General features: G+C 39.0%; 1 protein-coding gene across 3 annotated transcripts in view; it reads left to right on the top strand.

Moving 5' to 3' along the window:
* Positions 1 to 20453, top strand: part of OPHN1 (oligophrenin 1) — a 498955-nt gene that overhangs the window by 258110 nt on the left and 220392 nt on the right. For all 3 annotated transcript variants that reach the window (XM_073885819.1, XM_025860816.2, XM_073885818.1), the window contains exon 6: positions 7085 to 7186. In XM_073885819.1, the coding sequence (XP_073741920.1) occupies positions 7085 to 7186 (102 nt within the window). The remainder of the gene's footprint in view (positions 1 to 7084; positions 7187 to 20453) is intronic.

Raw genomic sequence — 20453 nt, 5'->3', positions numbered from 1 at the left:
ATATATATATATATATCTGTTGATGGACATCTTGTCTCTTTCCATAGTTTGGCTGTTGCTTGCCATTTGCAACGAAGTGGATGAAACTAGAGGGTATTATGCTAAGTGAAATAAGTCAGTCAGAGAAAGACATGTATTATATGATCTCACTGATATGAGGAATTCTTAATCTCAGGAAACAAACTGAAGGTTGCTGGAGTGGTGGGGGGTGGGAGGGATGGGGTGGCTGGGTGATAGACATTGGGGAGGATTTGTGCTATGGTGAGTGCTGTGAATTGTGTAAGACTGTTGAATCACAGACCTGTACCTCTGAAACAAATAATACATTATATGTTAAAAAAAAAAAAGAAGATAGTAGGAAGGGAAAAATGAAGGGGGGGAAATCGGAGGGGGAGACGAACCATGAGAGACTATGGACTCTGAGAAACAAACTGAGGGTTCTAGAGGGGAAGGGGGTGGGGGAATGGGTTAGCCTGGTGATGGGTATTAAAGAGGGCACATATTGAATGGAGCACTGGGTATTATGCGCAAACAATGAATCGTGGAACACTACATCAAAAACTAACGATGTAATGTGTGGTGATTAATGTAACATAATAAAATAAAATTAAAAAAGAAAAAAAAGAAAAGCCTGGGACCAACTGGACCCACTGGGAATTCTACCTAGTGTTTAAAGAATTGACACTTATCTTTTACAAACTCTTCCAAAAACAGAAGAGGTGGAAATACCTCCTAACTCATTCTATAAGGCAGATATTACCCTGATAGCAAAACTAAAGGCATAACAAGAAAACAAAATTACAGGCTACTATGGCTCATGAATAGTTACCCCTTATCTATGAGGAATACATTCTAAGACCCCCCCCCCAGTGGATGCCCGAAACCATGGGTAGTACCAAGCCATATATGTATCTATAAAATTTTTAGTACCAAGCTGTATGTGTGTGTATGTATATGTATATATATTTTTCTTATACATATATACATATGATAATATTTATAAATTAGGCACAGTAAGAGATTAACAACAATAGCTAAAAATAAAAAAGAACAATTGTAACAGTATACTATAATAAAAGTTATAACAATGTGGTTTCTCTTTCTCTCAAAGTATCTTTTTGTACTCTACTTATCCTTCTTTTGCTAATGTGAAATGATAAAATTCCTGTGTGGTCAGATGAAGTGACATGAATGACATAAGCATTGAGACATCTTTAGACTACTATTGACCTTCTGATGTTACATTAGAAAGAGGATCTTCTTGCAGACTTTGGTGGACTTTAGTAACTGAGACTGTGGAAAGCAAAATTGTGGATAAGAGTGTACTACTCTATAGATGTAAAGGTTCTCAGCAAAATACAAGCAAACCAAATCCATCAGCATATTAAAATAAGTATATACCATAATCAAGTGAGATCTGTCCCTGGAATGCATGGTTGGTTTAACATCCAAAAAAATCAATCAATACTGTATACTATATTAATAGATTACAGGACAAAAGTACTTGAACATTTCAAGACAAAGAAGGCTTTTGACAAAATCCAACACCCTATCATGATAAAAATATTTTACAAACTAGGAATGGAAGGGAACTTTCTCAACCTGATAATTGAGAAATATAAAAAACCCATTACTAACATCATATACATAAGTGAAAGACTATAACCCTTCCCTCTAATCTCAAGAAATCAAGGATGTCCACTCTTGGCACTTTTATTTAACATTATGCTGGGGGTTCTAGCCAGGATAATTAGCCAAGATTGGAAAGGAAGAAGTTAAAACTATCTGTGTTTGCTGATTACTTCATTTTAAATATAGAATCCTAAGGTACAAACACACACACACACACACACACACACACACACTATTGGAATAGTAAAGGGGTTCATCAAGGTTGCAGGATACAAAATCAATATACAAAAATAAATTATATTTCTATACACTATTAACAAATTATTTGAAAATTAAAATAAAAAATTCCCCTTTGCAGTAGCATCAAAATATTAAAGTACTTAGGTATAAATTAACAAAAAATTGCAAGAGTTATATGTTGAAAAGTACAAAACGTTAATGGAATAAATTAACCAAGACCTAAATAAATAGAAGGATAAATAGAAACACATCTTGTGTTCATGAATCAGCCTTCATATTGTTAAGATAGTATAGTCACAGAATTGATCTACAGATTCAGTGTCATCTGTACCAAAATTTCAGCTGGCCATTTTTCAGATTGATAAAGTGACCCAAAATCCACACAGAAGACCAGAATAGAAAAGGAAATATTGAAAAAAAAAAAAAGAGTTACAGTCTTTAATTTCAGAACTTACTACAAAGTAATCAAGACAGTGTGGTTGTGACATGAAGATAGACATATAAATGAATAGAATAGAACTGAGAGTCCAGAAATAAACCTATACATTTATGGCTGATTGATATTTTCTGAGAATGCCAAAACAATTTAATACGGAAAGAATAGTCTTTAGAACAAATGGTTCTGAGACTACTGGTTATCCATATGCAAAAGAATGAAGTTGGAGCCCTATATCACACTGCATTCAAAAATTAAAACCAAAAAATATAAAGTTATTGGAAAAAAACACAGCTATAAATCTTCATGAACTTTGATCGGGCAACATTTTCTGAGATATGACACCAAAAACACAAGAAATTGAAGAAAATAGGCTGATTGAACTTCACAAAATTAAAAATGTTCATGTTTCAAAGGACACTACCAATAAAGTGCCAGAACAACCCAAAGAATGGGAGAAAATACACCACAGCTAGTATTCAGAGTTATATAACAAATTCTTGTAACTTGAAAATATAAAGATAAAAAAAAAATTTACAAATGGGCAAAATAATTCAATAAACATTTTGTTGAAGAATATATATATGTGAGTGTATATACATGTATACACAAAGGGTCAATAAACACATGAAAAGACATCATTAGTCATTTAGGAAATGCAAGTCAAACTACAGTGAATGCAAGTTAACACCCAATAGGTTATTTGTAACCAAAAAGTCACATAAGGGTTGGTAAGGATGTTCAGAAATTGGAACTCTCATTCATTGCTGTTGACAATGTAAAATGGTACTCCTGCTTTGGAAAACAGTTTGGTAGTTCCTTAGATAGTTAAACATAGAGTTGTCATATCACTCAGCAGTTCCACTGCATATATATATATATATATATATATATATATATATATGCCCAAATGAATTGAAAATATGACCACAGAAAATCTTGTACATGAATGTTCACAGCAGCATTATTCATAATTGCTGAGGAAATGGAAATAACCCAAATGTCCATCAATGTGAATTTATAAAGAAAATGTGGTATATCCATACAATCAAATATTATTCAGCCATAAAAAGGAATGAAGTACTGATACATGCTACAACATGAATGAATCTTGAAAACATGTTAAGTGTAACAAGACAGGCACAAATGGTCACATATTGTATGACTAGAATTATATGAAACCTCTAGAGTATACAAATACACAGAGACAAAAGTTAAATTTTGGCTTTTGAGGGGAGTATTAGGAGAAGGGGGGAATGACTACTAATAGGTATAGGGTTTTTCTTAGGTGATGGAAATATTCTGGAATTAGACAGCAGTGATGGTTGCACAACTTTGTAAATACACTAAAAACCTTGAATTGTTCACTTTAAAGGATGAATTTTATATGTGAATTACATTTTATAGTTTTTATTTTAAAAATTGAATTGGAGGAGGAAGTGACCAACAGAACTTTATCTGTTCTTAGAGAATTCACTGACATTTTCTGGTCTAATGCTTTCTTCAAAGAATTGCTACTTTAAATAGATTCACCTGCTGGAGGAATGGTGTGTCTTACCTATGTTTTGTGGGAAAATTTCTATCTCATGTGATTTGGTATGAGTGTGGGCTAGGGCTATAGACCTACTTGAGTTTTATTCACAAGGTTTCCTGGTTATTTACAGGCCTCCTGAGTGTAATTCCTCTCATGATCATCTGGGCTCTATATGACTATGTGGAAGAAATCCAATAGATCTATATATTATATGACCTTGGACAAGTTAGTTCATTTTTTTGAACCTTAGGTTCCTTTACAATAGCTACTTCTCAGGGTTGTGAAGACTAAATGAAATAATGGATTATAAGTACCTACTTCACTGCCTGACCTGCTGTGGGCCTCAGTTAATGTTAGTTTCCTCTCTGCTTCTTTATCTTGGGAAAAAACACTTTCCTTCCAGGTCAGAGGTCAGTGAGCTTGGTCCTGGCTTCCTGCCCAGGAACAGATTGCCTCTAGAAATAAATCATGTGTGAGTTTTTTTTTTTTCTTTTTGCCTGTGTGTCTCTTGCTGTGCCTCTTCTAGTAACTGGCACTCTGTAGGTGCTCAGTGAATTTGGATTTACTATGACACAACACAGGCCCTTTACATGAATTTCTCAGCATGGTGTTGAGAGGATTGCAGTGTGTCAGCATTCGTGTGTGACATATGAGCATTGTTAATGCTCCTTTGGAGCTGTGTGACTTCCAGTTGTGCTGAGGCAGAGAACTTAATTAAATTTCATACTTAAGGAGAGTGACGGCTGAGTCCTCCATCCCCCATAAAGCTTTTTGTCTCTTGCTTTCTGGCTACACTTTCCAGGATTGTTTCCTCCTTTGTAACATCATCTTTTAATAGGGCAGTAGTAAAATGCTTAAACAGTATCAAAGAACTCATCATATATAGAGACAGTCCAAGGTTCCTATTGCCTTGGAAAAGTTTTACTTAGTATTAGTCTGTCTAAATGCATTGTATATGACTTTTATTTTTAAATTTTATTTTATTGTTATATTAGTCACCACACATCATTAGTTTTTGATGTAGAGATCCACACGTCATTGTTTTCGTATAACACCCAGTGCTCCATGCAGTGCATGCCCTCCTTAATACCCATCACCAGGTTAACTCTTCACCCCACACTCTTCCCCTCTAAAACCCTCAGTTTGTTTCTCAGAGTCCAGAGTTTCTCATGGTCCGTCTCCCCCTCCAATTTCCCCCCCCTTCATTTTTCCCTTCCTTCTCCTAATGTCATCCATGCTATTCCTTATGTTTCACAAATAAGTGAAACCTTTCTCTGCTTGACTTATTGCAGTTAGCATAATCTCCTCCAGTCTCATCCATGTTGATATAAAAGTTGGGTATTCAGGGGATTTGGAAAAGATGGTGGAGGAGTAGGGGACCCTATTCCACTGGTCCCTGGAATTGAGCTGGGTATCTACCAGACCACTCTGGGAACACCCATGAAATCAGCCTGAGATGTAAGAAGATAGATCTGGATCTCTACAAACAGAAGATTGCAGGTGGTTGGTTTCGAGGTTCGAACTGGGGAGCCATGATTCCATGGACAGATATCAGAGTATAAACAGCACCAGGAAGCAGCCTGGCTGTGGGGATCCTACACCGCTGGTGAGCGATAACCTCCCACGCTAGGGATGCGGCACAGACTCGCAAACTGGTATGGGTGGGGAAAGGACTTTAGGGCAGCTTCCTGGACAGAAACCACAGCGGTGGGGTCACGCGTGCAAACTAGGAGTGGCTGGTGGTTTTAGAAGCACAAAGGGCAGAGACGTGCCCCAACCTGGAGGCAGGACTGGGAGCACTGTGGAAGGGTGCATAACCCAGGACGCTGCAGTTTATAGCAGCACAGACAGAAACGGAGAAACTGTAGCCTGGAGAGCTCACTGAAGAACAGACTGCAATCTCTCTGCTCTGAGGCAGAGGGTTGGATACGGTCTCTTCTGCTCTGACTCTCGGAAGATATGCAGAAAGTCACCAGGGAAAGTCGCCAGAGAAAAAAAGCCGCAAAAAACCGGTTCCCACTGAGTTCATGCCCTGCCACAGGGGGGCAGGGCAACTCTGCCCAAACAGGGTTGCCTGAGTAACAGTGTGGCAGGCCCCTCTCCCAGAAGACAGGCAGGGAAAACAAGAAGCCAGCAACCCTAAGGTCCCTAGAAAACAGGTGCATCTTGCTTGGGTTCTAGTCAATAATTTGGACTCTATACATTCCCTCAACCACCCCTCAACAGAATGACTAGGAGGAGGAACCCCCAAAATAGGAAAGACTCAGAGAATATGATTTATGCCACAGATTTACAAATGGATTCAGATATAATCAAGATGTCGGAGATGGAATTCAGACTAGCAATCGTGAAGACCATAGCTAGAATGGAGAAATCCATTAATGGCAACATAGAGTCTCTAAGGGGAGAAATGAAAGCTGAATTGGCAGAACTTAAAAATGCAAGCAGTGAGATCCAATCTAATCTAGATAATCTAACAGCTAGGGTAAGTGAGGCAGAAGAATGAATTAGTGATCTAGAAGACCAATTAATAGACAAGAAAGAAAGGAGGCCTGGTGCTCTGTCCTCAGCATGGGAGGCTGTCGCTCACATGGCTCGGCTCCCTCCGCCTTCCATTTATCCTCCGATATTTGCCTGCAGAATCACAGTTCCCCGCTTCCTACCTCCAAACCAGACACCTGCGATATTTTGTTTGTAGAGATCCAGATGTATCTTCTTACATCTCAGGCTGATTTCATGGGTGTTCACAGAGTGGTCTGGTAGATATCCAGCTCAATTCTGGGGACTGGTTCGAATAGGGTCCCCTACTCCTCCACCATCTTTTCCCTCAATCTGTATATGACTTCTAAAGGCATATATTGAATTCACCACTGTGTTCCTTCTTTCTCCTTTGAAAAAAATGAGGGAGTAGTTAATGCATGTGAAAAAAATAAGAAAAATACTGGGAAGAAGAAAAAGTAACAAGTGTACAGGCCCATTTTAAGTGTCATTTTTGGAGCAGCAGCTCCCAGAGCCTTCAGGTATACTAATAACAATTGCCGTTTGTGTAGGTGGAATGATTCAGGGTTATATTTGAGGAAATTGAAACTGCTGAGACCAGTGCTAAAGCAAATTCTTTCTGTGTTCTTCCCAGAGGCTAGAGAGATGAATCCTGACACTGCATCTTTCATTCTTAATTCTGAGCATAGTGAATTAAAAACTTATATAGATATCTTAATGTGTGCTTTCTCTCCCACATGTAGGAGCGGAAAAAAAAATTTGAAAAGGATGGTGAGAGGTTTTATTCCTTGCTGGATCGGCACTTACATCTATCTTCCAAAAAGAAAGAATCTCAGTTACAGGAGGTATGTTCAAAAAGCTGTTCCCATCTTCCTTTGCCGGCTGTGTCTTGGTAACATTGGCATCTTCCTATTCCAAGGCTCTCTTCCTGCCCTGCCTCAGGAGGGATCCACTATAATAGTAGTACTTACAGTTAAAATCTTTGCCTGGAACTCAGGAGCCTTGAGTTCTCAAGGCAGCTCCTCCTCTAACTCACCGTGTGACATTTTTGTTGTTGTTTGTGTTTTGGACATTAGAATAAATAATTTAATACATAAATCGTGTTTATGTAAGCAATAAAATGCAAGTTTGAGAAAATAAAATTTCACCATACAAGACTATTACAATATTATTGACTATACTCCTGACACTGTGCCTTTTATTCCTGTGACTTATTCATCCCATAACTAGAAGTCTGTATCTCTCACTCCCTTTCACATATTTTGTCCACCCCCATCAGTTTTTTCTCTGTATTTATAGTCTCATTCTACTTTTTGTTTGTTCATTCATTTGTTTTGCTTCTTAGATTCCACATATTAGTAAAATTATATGGTATTAATCTTTTTCAGTTTGACTTACTTCACTTAGCATAATACCCTCTAGGGCCATCCATATTGTCGCAAACGGTAAGAGCTCATCATTTTTCATGCCTGTCTAATATCCCAATATCTACATCTTCCTTATCCATTCATCTATCAATGAATATTTAAGTTGCTTCCATATCTTAGCTGTTGTAAATGCTGCAATAAAGATAGGAGTGCATATATATTTTTGAATTAGTGTTTTCATTTTCTTTGTATAAATACCCAGTAGTAGAATTACTGGGTCATATCGTAATTCTTTAATTTTAATTTTTTGACGAACCTCCATACTGTTTTCCATAGTAGCTGCCCAAGTTTACATTCCCACCAACAGTAGATGAGGGTTCCTTTTTCTTCACATCCTCTCCAACACTTGTTATTTCTTATCTTTCATGGTGTGACTTTGGAGAACATATTGTTTTCTTGGCCTCATTTTCCCTTTCTGTCAAAGGAAGAGTGGTACTCAGTGATCTCCAGAGTCCCTTTCAGTTCTATGTTTCTGATTCCATAATCCACATGAGGATAAAGTTAAACTAGTGTTGTATTTGGTAGATCAGGAGCAGGTCTTCTACATTTTTCCCAAGATATTCCAACATTACCTTTTTTTTTAATGGACTTTCAGTGACTTCAGTTCAAATAAGCCACTATTCCATGAGTGCATACCACATGCCAGGCATTATGCTGGGTGCAACAGGACTACAAAGTCAATGAGACATACTTCCTGTCCTTCTGCAGCTTATAATTGGAATGCTAAAATAAGAATACACATGACACTTAAACAAGTAGAATTTTTACATACTGTAACATGAATGTGTATGTGGTGTCCGTGTAGGGGTGGGAAGGTGTCTGGAGAATAAAAACCTTACATCTGGATGTGGAGATTTGCCCTGGCACCATAGTGGTGCCCATTCAACAAAAGGTAAAGCCTTTGATAGAAATGGAGAAATGGACCTCTCACATGGAGGGAAATGGTCCCAAGAATAGAAAACATGGAGTACGTTTGGGGACATTTAACCAGAATTTTCATTGCTTTTGGAGAGTAGTGAAAGACAAGATAGGATCAGGGAAGTTGAGGTCATATTATGGAGTAACAGTCTCAGGAGTTTGTATTGAATTCTCTCGGGCCTGGGAGGATCATTGAGCACTTTTGGTAGTGAAAGCAATATGAGTGGAATTCTGTTTTAAGAAGCTTGAACTGTCTGAGGTTGTAAGATGAATTAGACCCCTGACAGACTGGAAGCAAGAAAACCAGTTTAGGGAACTATTGCAATGATCTAGGGGAGAGGGTCTAAGTCACAAGAGTGGCACTGGAGAAGGAAGGGAAGGAACTAACTGATTTTAAACTGTTTTCAATGGCAGGGCACCTGGGTGGCTCAGTGAGTTAAGCATCAGACTCTTGATTTCAGCTCAGATCGTGATCTTAGGGTCATGGGATTGAGCTCTGCACTGGGCAAAGAGCATCCTTCAGATTCTCTCTCTTCCTCTCCCTCTGCCCTTCCCCCCCAGTCACATGGGTTCTCTCTCTCTCTCTCTTTCTCTAAAATAAATAGACCCTTAAAAAATATAACTTTTTAATGGATAGATCCTTGTGTTGGATAATAGATCCAGTAAAAGATGGAGATATTTTAGATTCAAGTATAAAATGAGACACTCAAATGAATAAGGTCTGACATGAGCTAGGAAAGTTCTTAGAAATCATCTTGTCCAAGGTTACACAGATTGTGACAAAGCTGAAGCTTATCTCCTGATACGTGCTTTGGTGAATATCCATTACATCATGTGAGGTGTTTCAAATTGATGAGTCAGGAACCTCAGTGGTGAATAGACTTAGTATTGAAAAGGTGAAGGACTACTTTTCTTCCTTGAACTGGAATAGTCTGGGGTCTTCTGTCATTTTCCTTCTGCATTCTTTTGTTTCCTTCCTTTTGCATATATTCTGGGTCAGGTTCCTGAGCAGAAAAGAGTTAACATAATAGGCCAAGTCTACTATGATTAGAAAAATCTGACTACAAGATTAGCTCTTGGCTTGTATCTGGGAACTTGGCTAGTGAACAGTTTCTTACGCAGATATAAAATTTTCCCTAAATGGTAAGAGTGACTCACTGTGCCTAGACTGCCTGTACAAACAATGTGGTTTATGTTGAACATCTTATTTTCTACTGGGAGTCTGGAATTTTGGTATATGCTTAGTAGTGGGTGCCTCTGTACAGCCCCCAATAAAAACCTAGGGCACTGAGTCTCAAGAGCTTCCATGGTAGACAAAATTTCACATGTGTTGTTAAAAGTTCTTGCTGGAGGAATTAGTTGTGTCCTGTGTGACTCTTCTAAGGGAGAACTCTTGTAAGCTTTCACCTAGCTTCCTCTAGACTTCATCCCATGTATTTTTCCCTTTGCAGATTTTGCTTTATATTCTTTGACTAAAGTAAATACTAGCCATGAGTATGACTATATGCTGAGTCCTTTAAGTCCCTCTACAGAATTACCAAACCTGGGAATTTGTAACCCTGGACATAGTCCAAATTTTATTCTTTTGGAGGATTTTCCAATGAAAGCTTCTGGAATGTCCTAGAAGTGTGGTGTTTTATGTAGATGTTCCCATTGACTTTCCTAAAGAGCAAGGATGCAGCCTTTGTACTTCTTCAATTAAAAATAATCTGGGGGACCCTGGGTCAGTTTTTTATATGAAGAGTCTTGATTTTTAAAGCAGTGTCAGGATTAAAGAAAAATTGAATATGTGTACAGAGTTCCCATATATCCCTAATTTGCCAGCATACAGTTTTCTCTACTATTAACATTTGCATTAGTGAGATACATTGATATGATTGGTGAGCCAATGTATTGTGCATTCTGTGGGTTTTGACAAATGTATAATGACATGAATCCATCATTACACTATCATGCAGAATAGTGTCACTGCCAGAAAAGTCTGTGGGCACCACCTGTTCATCCCTCCATCATCTTTCCACACTGCAAACCCCTAGCAACTATTGATCTTTTTATGGTCTCTGTATTTTTGCCTATTCCAGAATGTTTTATTGTTGAAATTATACAGTATGTGGCATTTTCAGATTGGCTTCTTTCATTTAGCAGTATGCATTTAGGGTTCTTCTGTGTCTTTTCATGATGGGATAGCTCACTTATTTTTAGTGCTGAATAAGATTCCACTGTGTGGATTTACCACAGCTTTCTTTTATCTTTTCACCTATTGAAGGATATCTTGGCTTCCTCCCTGCTTTGTCAATTATTTTTTTAAGATTTTTTTTTTATTTCAGAGAGAGAGAGCACACCTGAGAGAGCACAAATGTGGGAGGGGCAGAGGGAGAGGGAGAAGCAGACACCCCGCTGAGCAGGGAGCCTGACTCAGGGCTTGATTCCTGGACCCTGGGATCAGGACCTGAGCTGAAGGCAGACGCTTAAGTGACTGAGCCACCCAGGTGCCCCCCCCAACTTTGTCAGTTATTAATGATGCTGCTATAAACATTTGAGAGCAGGTTTTGTATACATAACTTTTCAAATAATTTGGGCAATTACCAAAAAGCACAACTGGTAGATTACATGGTAAGAGTACATTTAGTTTTGTAAGAAACTGTCAAATTGTCTTTCACAGTGGCTGTACCATTTTTTTTTTATTTCTATTATCAATGAATGAGAGCTCTTGTTTTTCTTGTTGCTCTCTTTGCCATCATTTGGTGCTGTCTGTGTTTTGGATTTTAGCCATTCTAATAGGTCTGCACTGTGATCACATTTCTATTATAATTTTAATTTCCTGGGCAACCTTCTCGGGTACCCTCCCTCTTCAGGTGCTTTGTACTATTGCTCAGTACTCTTGCTCAATAAACTTTGCTTTACTGCCCACCAAAAAAAAAAAAATTCATTTCCCTAATAGTATATGATGTTGAACATCTTTTCATATTCTTTTTTGCCATGTATAGATCTCTTGGTGAGGTGTCTGTTCAAATATTTTGCCCTTTTTCATTGGATTGTTTTCCTATTATTGCATTTTAAGAGCTCTTTGTCCATTTTATTTTTATTTCTATTTTTATTTTTTAAGATGTATTTGAGAGACAGAGCACAAGCATAGGTGTGGAGTGGAGGGGCAGAGAGGCAAAAGGAGAAGGAGAAGGAGAAGCAGACTCCCCGCTGAGCGGGAAGACCAATGTGGGACTTGATCCCAGGCAGGACCCCAGGATCATGATCTGAGCCGAAGGCAGAGGCTTAACCAACTGAGCCACCCGGGTGCCTCACTATTTTTCTATTTTTTTAAAAGAATATCCTACTACTTCTCTTTTTCCACCCCCCCACCCCGGGTAAGAGATATTTATTTCAGCTTTCTAGGGTAAAAATAAAATTTTAACTTGGATTTTTGTTTTAAGTTTTTATTTAAATTCTAGTTAGTTAACATATATTGTAATATTGGTTTCAGGAGCAAAATTTAGTGATTTTTCACTAACATATAACACTCAGTGTTCATCACTAGTGCCCTCCTTAATACCCTCACCCATTTAGCCCATCCCCCTGCCCACCTGCCCTCCAGCAACCACAGTTAGTGCTCTATAGTTAAGAGTCTGTTTTTGGTTTGCCCCTCTCTCATTTATGTGCCCCTATAGTCATCTGTTTTGTTTCTTAAATTCCACATATGAGTAAAATAATATGGTATTTGTCTTTATCTGACTGATTTATTTCACTTAGCATAATATACTCTAGCTCCACCCACATTATTGCAAATGGCAAGATTTCATTCTTTTTGATGGCCGAGTAATATTCCATTGTATGTATATACCACACTTCTTTACACATTCATCAGTTGATGGACATTTGGGCTCTTTCTATAATTTTGCTATTATTGATAGTGATGCTTGTTTGTCTATTTTAGATATCAGCCCTGTATCAGATAAGTGTTTTGCATAGATTTTCTTCCAGTCTATGGCTTGTCTTTTCATTCACTTAACCAAGTTTCTCATAAAGCAGAAATAATTTTTAATGAAACCCAACTTACCAGTTTTTTCTTTTGTGGATTATGCTTTGGATGTTATATCTAAGAATTTGTCACCAGAGGTGTAGGAGGACCCTGAGAGCTTGTCTCAGCCCTCAAACACAGCTAGATAGTTACCAAATTATTCTGAACAACCAAGAAGTCAATTGGAGGCCTTAGAGAATAAAAACTGCAAGTCTACAAGTAGAAAAGTGACCACCTTTTAGTAGGTAGGAGGTGTGGAAGTTCACTTGGGGGAGACATAGCTGTGGATGCGGCGGAAGGGAGGAAGCCTGCTAATGGAGGCTACCACAAGGTATTAGAAGCAGTGGAGTACAAAATCTGAACTTTTAAGTTTGCTCCCATGGAGGACATGCCTGGATCAAAGATGCTAAGGTGGTGAAGAGGGGCAGAATCCCAGGAATGACAGGGTGGTCTGAGGATCTCCTGGGTCCCAGGAAGAACAGGTGGCACCAACGTGCTGCACTGTTCCCACGCATAGGAGCTGGGAAGGTGACAGAGAGCATCTGGTCTTGGTGCCAGGTTTTGGCTATAAACTGTGAACCACTGCATGGTCCTATGACTGCTTTCCTGGGATGGGCTGGGAAAGATAGTTAGAACTTCTCTTGGAGGAACAGTGTGGTTCCGCACCATGGGTGTCCCTGATGTTTGGAGTTTTGAAACTCAGTCACATATGGAGATAAAAAGGCTTGGACAGGGGCAGGGTGAATGCAGGTTCCAGACGGAGACTGGGGAAACAAATAGGGTGATTGATCATTTTTCTGTGTGGGCTCACTGATGCGTAGGGGGCATGAATCTGCAGTTCCAATGCTAAAGAGCAGAGTGCCGCCATTTTAATCCCACCCATCAGTGCTGAAAGCCTTCAGAGAGCAAAATAGCGCCACCTACTGGAGACCAGAGCCAGTTACACCAAGGCCCACCCACCCTGTGATCTGGAGAAGCATTTCCACTGAAACAAGTCAGCCTGGGAATCAGCACGGCACTCTCACCAAGAACACCAGTACAAACACCTAGCTCTCACCAAGTTTATTAACCATAGAGTGCTGCAAAGCTACAGCTCTAATGGAAGTAGAATTGACCTTCCTTTTTACTTTTATTCTTTATTTCTTTTATTTTTATTATTTTTTCCATTTGTTTTCTTGTATTTTCCAATTTCTATTTTAAATTTTTATTATTTTAAAAAATATATATGTGTATACTTTCATATGTATGCATATTTTTGTCTACTTTCCATTTTATTATTTTTTAAAATTTTGGGATCTAGGGGTGCCTGGGTGGCTCAGTCGTTAAGCGTCTGCCTTCGGCTCAGGTCATGATCTCAGGGTCCTGGAATTGAGCCCCATATCAGGCTCCCTGCACGGCGGGAAACCTGCTTCTCCTTCTCCCACTTCCCCTGCTTGTGTTCCTGCTCTTGCTGTGTCTCTCTCTGTCAAATAAATAAATAAAATCTTAAAAAAAAATTGGGGGATCTAGATTCTTTTAACAAGTAGTCCAAAACACACCCAGGATCTAGGTTTTTTTGGTTGTCTTGTTTTGTGTTTTTATTTTTGTTTTTTTTCTTTTTCTTTGGTTTTTGCTTTTTTGTTTCATTGTTATTTGTTGTTTGTTGTTTTTGTTGGTGGTGGTGTTGTTTCTCTTACTTCTTTTCTTTCTTGGACAAAATGACTAGATGGAGGAATTCACCCCCAAAGAAGATCATGACCAGGGATTTAGTCAATACAGGTATAAGTAAGATGTCTGAAGTAGAATTTAAAACAACGATTATAAGGATATTAGTTGGGCTTGACAAAAGCATAGAAGACACTAGAGAATCCCTTACTACAGAGATAAAAGAACTAAAATCTAGTCAGGCTGCAATTAAAAATCTATAACTGAGATATAAACACAAATGGAGCTCATAAAAATGAGGATGGATGAAGTAGAGGAGCGAATCAGTCATATAGAAGACAAAATTTTGGAAAACAATGCAGCCAAAAGGAAGTGGGAAAGAAAGGTAATAGACCATGGAGGAAGACTTAGAGAACTCAGCAAATTAGTGAAATATAATAACATTCATATTATAGGAGTCTCAGAAGATGAAGAGAGAGAGAAACGGGCAGAAGCTTTATTCAAACAAATTATAGCTGAAAACTTCCCTAATCTGGGGAAGGAAACAGACATCAAAATCCAAGAAGCACAGAGAACTCCCGTTATATTCAGCAAAAGCTAGTCACTGCCAAAGCATATCATAGTCAAATTCACAAAATAAACAGATAAGGAAAGAATCCTGAAAACAGTAAGGGAAAAAAAAAGGTTCTTAACCTACAAAGGAAGACATGTCAGGTTTGCAGTGGATCAGTCCACAGAGATTTGGCAGGACAGAAAAGAGTGGAAGGAAATATTTAATGTGCTGAATGGGAAAAATATGCAGCCAATAATTCTTTACCAGCAAGGCTCTCATTCCAAATAGAAGGCGAGTTAAAGAGTTTTCAAGATAAACAAAAACTAAAGGCGTTTGTGAGCTCTAAATCAGCCCTGCAAGAAATTTTAAGAGGGACACTTTGAGTGGGGGGGGGGAAAAAAAGACCAAAAGTAACAAAAACTGGAAGGGACCAGGGAACAGCACCAGAAATTGCAAGTCTATAGGTAACACAATGGAACTAAATTCATATCTCTAAATAATCACCCTGAATGTAAAACAAACAAACAAACAAACACACCAACCAAAAGACATAGAGTATCAGAATGGATAAGAAAACAAGATCCATCTATATGCTACCTACAAGACACTCACTTTAGATCTAAAGACACCTGCAGATTGAACGGGAGGGGATGGAGAACCATTTATCATGCTAATGGATGGCAAAGGAAAGCTAGAATATACATAGTTATATCAGACAAACTAGATTTTAAAATAAAGACTTTAATAAGAGATGAAGGAAGGCATTATATCATAATTAAGGGATCTATCAATGAAAGCACAACAACCAAAAACCTGTGGGATGCAGCAAAAGCAGTCCTAAGAGGGAAGTACAGTGCAGTACAGGCCTACCTCAAGAAGCAAGAAGAGTCTCAAATACACAACCTGAAGTTAAAACCTAAAGGGGCAGGGCGCCTGGGTGGCTCAGTTGTTAAGTGTCTGCCTTCTCCTGAGATCGAGTCTCGCATGGGCCTCCCTGCTCCGCGGGAAACCTGCTTCTCCCTCTCCCACTCCTGCCTGCCTGTGTTCCTTCTCTTGCTGTGTGTCTCTCTGTCAGATAAATAAATAAAATCTTTTTTAAAAACCTAATGGAGCTAGAAAAGGAACAGCAAATAAAACCTAATGTCAGGAGAAGAGAAATAATAAACAGTACAGCAGAAATGAATGATATAGAATAAAAACCAGTAGAATGGATTAATGAAACTAAGAGGTGGTTCTTCAAAAGAATTAATAAAATTGATAAACTCCTAGCCAGATTTATCAAAAAGAAAAGAGAAAGAATCAAAATAGATAAAATCATGAATGAAAGAGGAGAGATCACAACCAACATCACAGAAAAACAAACAATTGTAAGAGAACACTATGAAAAATTATATGCCAACAAACTGGGCAACATGGAAGAAATGGAGAAATTCCTAGAAACTTACAAACTACCAAAACTGAAACAGGAAGAGATAGAAAATTTGAGCAGACTCCTCACCAGCAAAGAAATTGAATCAATAATCAAAAATTTCCCAAGAAACAAAAGTCCTGAGCCAGATGGCTTCCCAGGGGAATTCTACCAGACATTCAGAGAAGAGTTAACACCTATTCTTCATCAAACTATTCCAAAAAACAGAAATGGAAGGAAAGTTTCCAAACTCATTCTATGAGGCCACCATTACCTTAATTCCAAAACCAGACAAAGACCTCAGTTTAAAGGAAAATTACAGGCCAATATCCATGATGAACATTGATGCAAAAATTCTTTATAAAATACTAGCAATTCACATTCCACAATACTTTAAAAGATTTAATCATCCCAATCAAGTGGGATTTATTCTTGGACAGTAGGGGCTGGTTCAATATCTGTAAATCAATCAACATGATACACCTTATTAATAAATGAAAAAATAAGAACCATATGATCCTTTCAATAGGTGCAGAAAAAGCATTTGAGAAAATACAGCATCCTTTCCTGATAAAAATGCTCACCAAAGTAGGGATAGATGGACCAAACCTCAACCTCATAAAGGCCATATACAAAAAACCCACAGATAATATCACCTCCAATGGAGAAAAACTGAGACCCTCTCCCCTATGGTCAGGAACAAGACAAGGATGGAGGTTCACTCTCACCATTACTATTTAACATACATCTGGAAGTCTTAGCCTCAGCAATCAGACAACAAAAAGGAAAAAAGGACATGCAATTGGCATGAAAGATGTCAGACTATCACTATGTGCAGACAACATGATACTCTATGCAAAAAATCCAAAAGACTGCCAAAAAATTGCTAGAATGAATACATGAATTCAGCAAATTTGCAGGATATACAATCAATGTACAGAAATCTGTTGTATTTCTATACACCAGTAACTAGGCAGCAGAAAAAGAAATCAAGGAATTGATTTCCTTTGCAACTGTACCAACAACAATAAGATACCTAGTATAAATCCAACTAAAGAAATAAAAGATCTAGATTGGAGAAAAGATGGCAGAGGAGTAGGGAAGCCTTTTCCAACTGTTCCCCGGAATTGAGCTGGATATCTACCAGACCACTCTGAGCACCCACGAAATCAGCCTGAAATGTAAGAAAATAGATCTGGATCTCTACAAACAATATCGCAGGCGGCTGGTTTCGAGGTTTGAAGCAGGGAGCCATGATTCTGCAAGCAGATATCGGAGGATAAACGGCAGTGGGAGGCAGCCTGGCCATGGGGATCCTACACTGCCTGTGAGCAACAGCCTCGTGCGCTGGGGACGGGGCACAGACTCGCAGACCGGTAGTGTCAGGGAAAGGACGTTAGGGCACTACCCGGGATGGAAACCCGGAGCGGCGGGGTCACGTGTGTGAACTGGGAGCAGCTGGTGGTTTTAGAAGCACAAAGGACAGAGACCTGCCCCGACCTGGAGGCAGGACTGGGAGCGCTGCAGAGGGGGTGCACAACCCAGGACACTGCAGTTTATAGCAGCACAGACAGAAATGGAAATAGTGGGGCCTGGAGAGCTCACTGAAGAACAGACTGCAATCTCTCTGCTCTGAGGCAGAGGTTTGGAGACAGTCTCTTCTGCTCTGACCCAGAAGAGACGTGGAAAGCCGCCAGGGAAAGCCACCAGAGAACAAAAGCCCCCCAAATCTGGTTCTCACTGAGCCCATCCCCCGCCACAGGGGGGCAGGGCAACTCTGTCCCAACAGGGTTGCCTGAGTAACAGCGCAGCAGGCCCCTCCCCCAGAGGATAGGCTGGAAAAAAAGAGGCCAGCAACCCTAAGGTCCCTAGAAAACAGGTGCATCTTGTTTGGGTTCTGGTCAATAATTGGGATGCTATACATTCCCTCAAACACCCCTCAAAAGAATGACAAGGAGGAGGAACCCCCAAAATAGAAAAGACTAAGTAGATTATGACTTATGCCACAGATTTAAAAATGGATGCAGATATAACCAAGTGTCAGAGATGGAATTCAGGCTAGCAATTGTGAAGACAATAGCTAGAATGGAGAAATCAATTAATGGCAACATAGACTCTCTAAGGGGAGAAATGAAAGCTGAATTGGCAGAACTTAAAAATGCTATCAGTGAGATCCAGTCTAATCTACATAATCTGACAGCTAGAGTAAATGAGGCAGAAGAACGAATAAGTGACCTGGAAGACAATTTAATAGATAAAAAGGGAAAAGAGGAGGGCAGGGAAAGACAACTCAGAATCCATGAAAATAGAATCAGAGAAATAAGTGACACCATGAAGCGTTACAAAGTCAGAATAATTGGAATGCCGGAGGGAGTGGAGAGAGAGAGAGAGAGAGAGAGGACTAGAAGATGTATTTGAGGAAATCGTAGCTGAGGACTTCCCTAATCTGGGGAATGAAACAAGCCTTCGTGTCCTAGAGTCAGAGAGGACCCCTCCCAAGATCAAGGAAAACAGACAAACACCCCGGCATGTAATAGTAAAACTCGCAAATCTTAGAACCAAGGAAACCATCTTAAGGTGAGTTAGGGGGAAGAGATTCCTTACATACAGTGGGAAGAATATCAGAATAACATCAGACCTATCCACAGAGACCTGGCAAGCCAGAAAGCCTGTCAAGCCATAATCAGGGTACTAAACGAGAAAAATATGCAGCCAAGAACACTTTATCCAGCAAGACTGTTATTTAGAATGGTTGGAGAGATGCAGAGCTTCCACGACCGGCAGAAACTGAAAGAATATGTGACCACTAAGCCGACCCTACAAGAAATATTAAGGGGGGTTCTATAAAAGGAGAAGGACTCCAAGAGTGATATAAAACAGAAATTTACAGGGACAATCTATAAAAACAACGTCTTCACAGGCAACATGATGACAATTAATTCATATATTTCAAGAATCGCTCTCAACGTGAATGGCCTAAATGCTCCCATAAATCGGCACAGGGTTGCAGATTGGATAAAAAGACAGGACCCATCCATATGCTGCCTACAAGAGACTCATTTTGAACCTAAAGATACATCCAGACTGAAAGTGAAGGGATGGAGATCCATCTTCCATGCCAGCGGACCTCAAAAGAAAGCTGGGGTAGCAATTCTTCTATCAGACAAATTAGATTTTAAACTGAAGTCTGTAGTTAGATACAGAAGGACACTATATCATTCTTACGGGGTCTATCCAACAAGAAAATCTAACAATTGTAAATATCTATACCCCCAACATGAGAGCAGCCATCTACATAAGCCAGCCATTCACTAAAATAGAGTCATATTGATAACAATACGTTAATTATAGGAGATCTCAATACTCCACTGTCAGCAATGGACAGATCCTCTAAGAAAATCAACAAGGAAACAAGAGCTTTGACTGACACACTGTACCAGGTGGATGTCATATATATATACAGAACATTCCACCCTAAAACAACAGAATACTCATTCTCCTCGAGCACACATGGAACTTTCTGCAGAATAGACCAAATACTGGGTCACAAATCAGGTCTCAACCGATACCAAAAGATTGAGAGTATTCCCTGCATATTCTCAGACCACAATGCTTTAAAAGTGGAACTCAATCACAAGAAAAAAATTGGCAGAAATTCAAAGACTTGGAAGCTAAAGACCACTCTGCTCAAGAATGTTTGGATCAACCAGGAAATCAAAGAAGAACTTATGCAATTCATGGAAATCAATGAGAATGAAAACACATCAGTCCAAAACCTATGGGATACTGCAAAGGCGGTCCTGAGGGGGAAATACCTAGCCATCCAAGCCTCAAAAAAATAGAAAAATCCCGAATTCACCAACTAACTCTACACCTTAAAGAACTAGAGAAAAAGCAACAAATGATGCCTAAGCCACGCATTAGAAAAGAAATAATTAAGTTTAGAGCAGAGATCAATGAATTAGAAACCAGAAACAGAGTATATCAGATCAAGGAAACTCTTAGCTGGTTCTTTGACAGAATTAATAAGATCGATAAACCACTGGCCAGACTTATCCAAAAGAAAAGAGAATGGACCCAAATTAATAAAATGATGAATGAAAGGGGACATATCACGACTAACACCAAAGAAATAGAAACAATTATTAGA

This window comes from Callorhinus ursinus, unplaced genomic scaffold (genome assembly GCF_003265705.2).
Source record: "Callorhinus ursinus isolate GAN/ISIS: 27379988/994484 unplaced genomic scaffold, GSC_fseal_2.0 scaffold66, whole genome shotgun sequence".
Taxonomy (NCBI): Eukaryota; Metazoa; Chordata; class Mammalia; order Carnivora; family Otariidae; genus Callorhinus; species Callorhinus ursinus.
The sequence above is the reverse complement of the archived record's forward strand: the minus strand, read 5'-3'. Positions and strand labels throughout refer to the sequence as shown.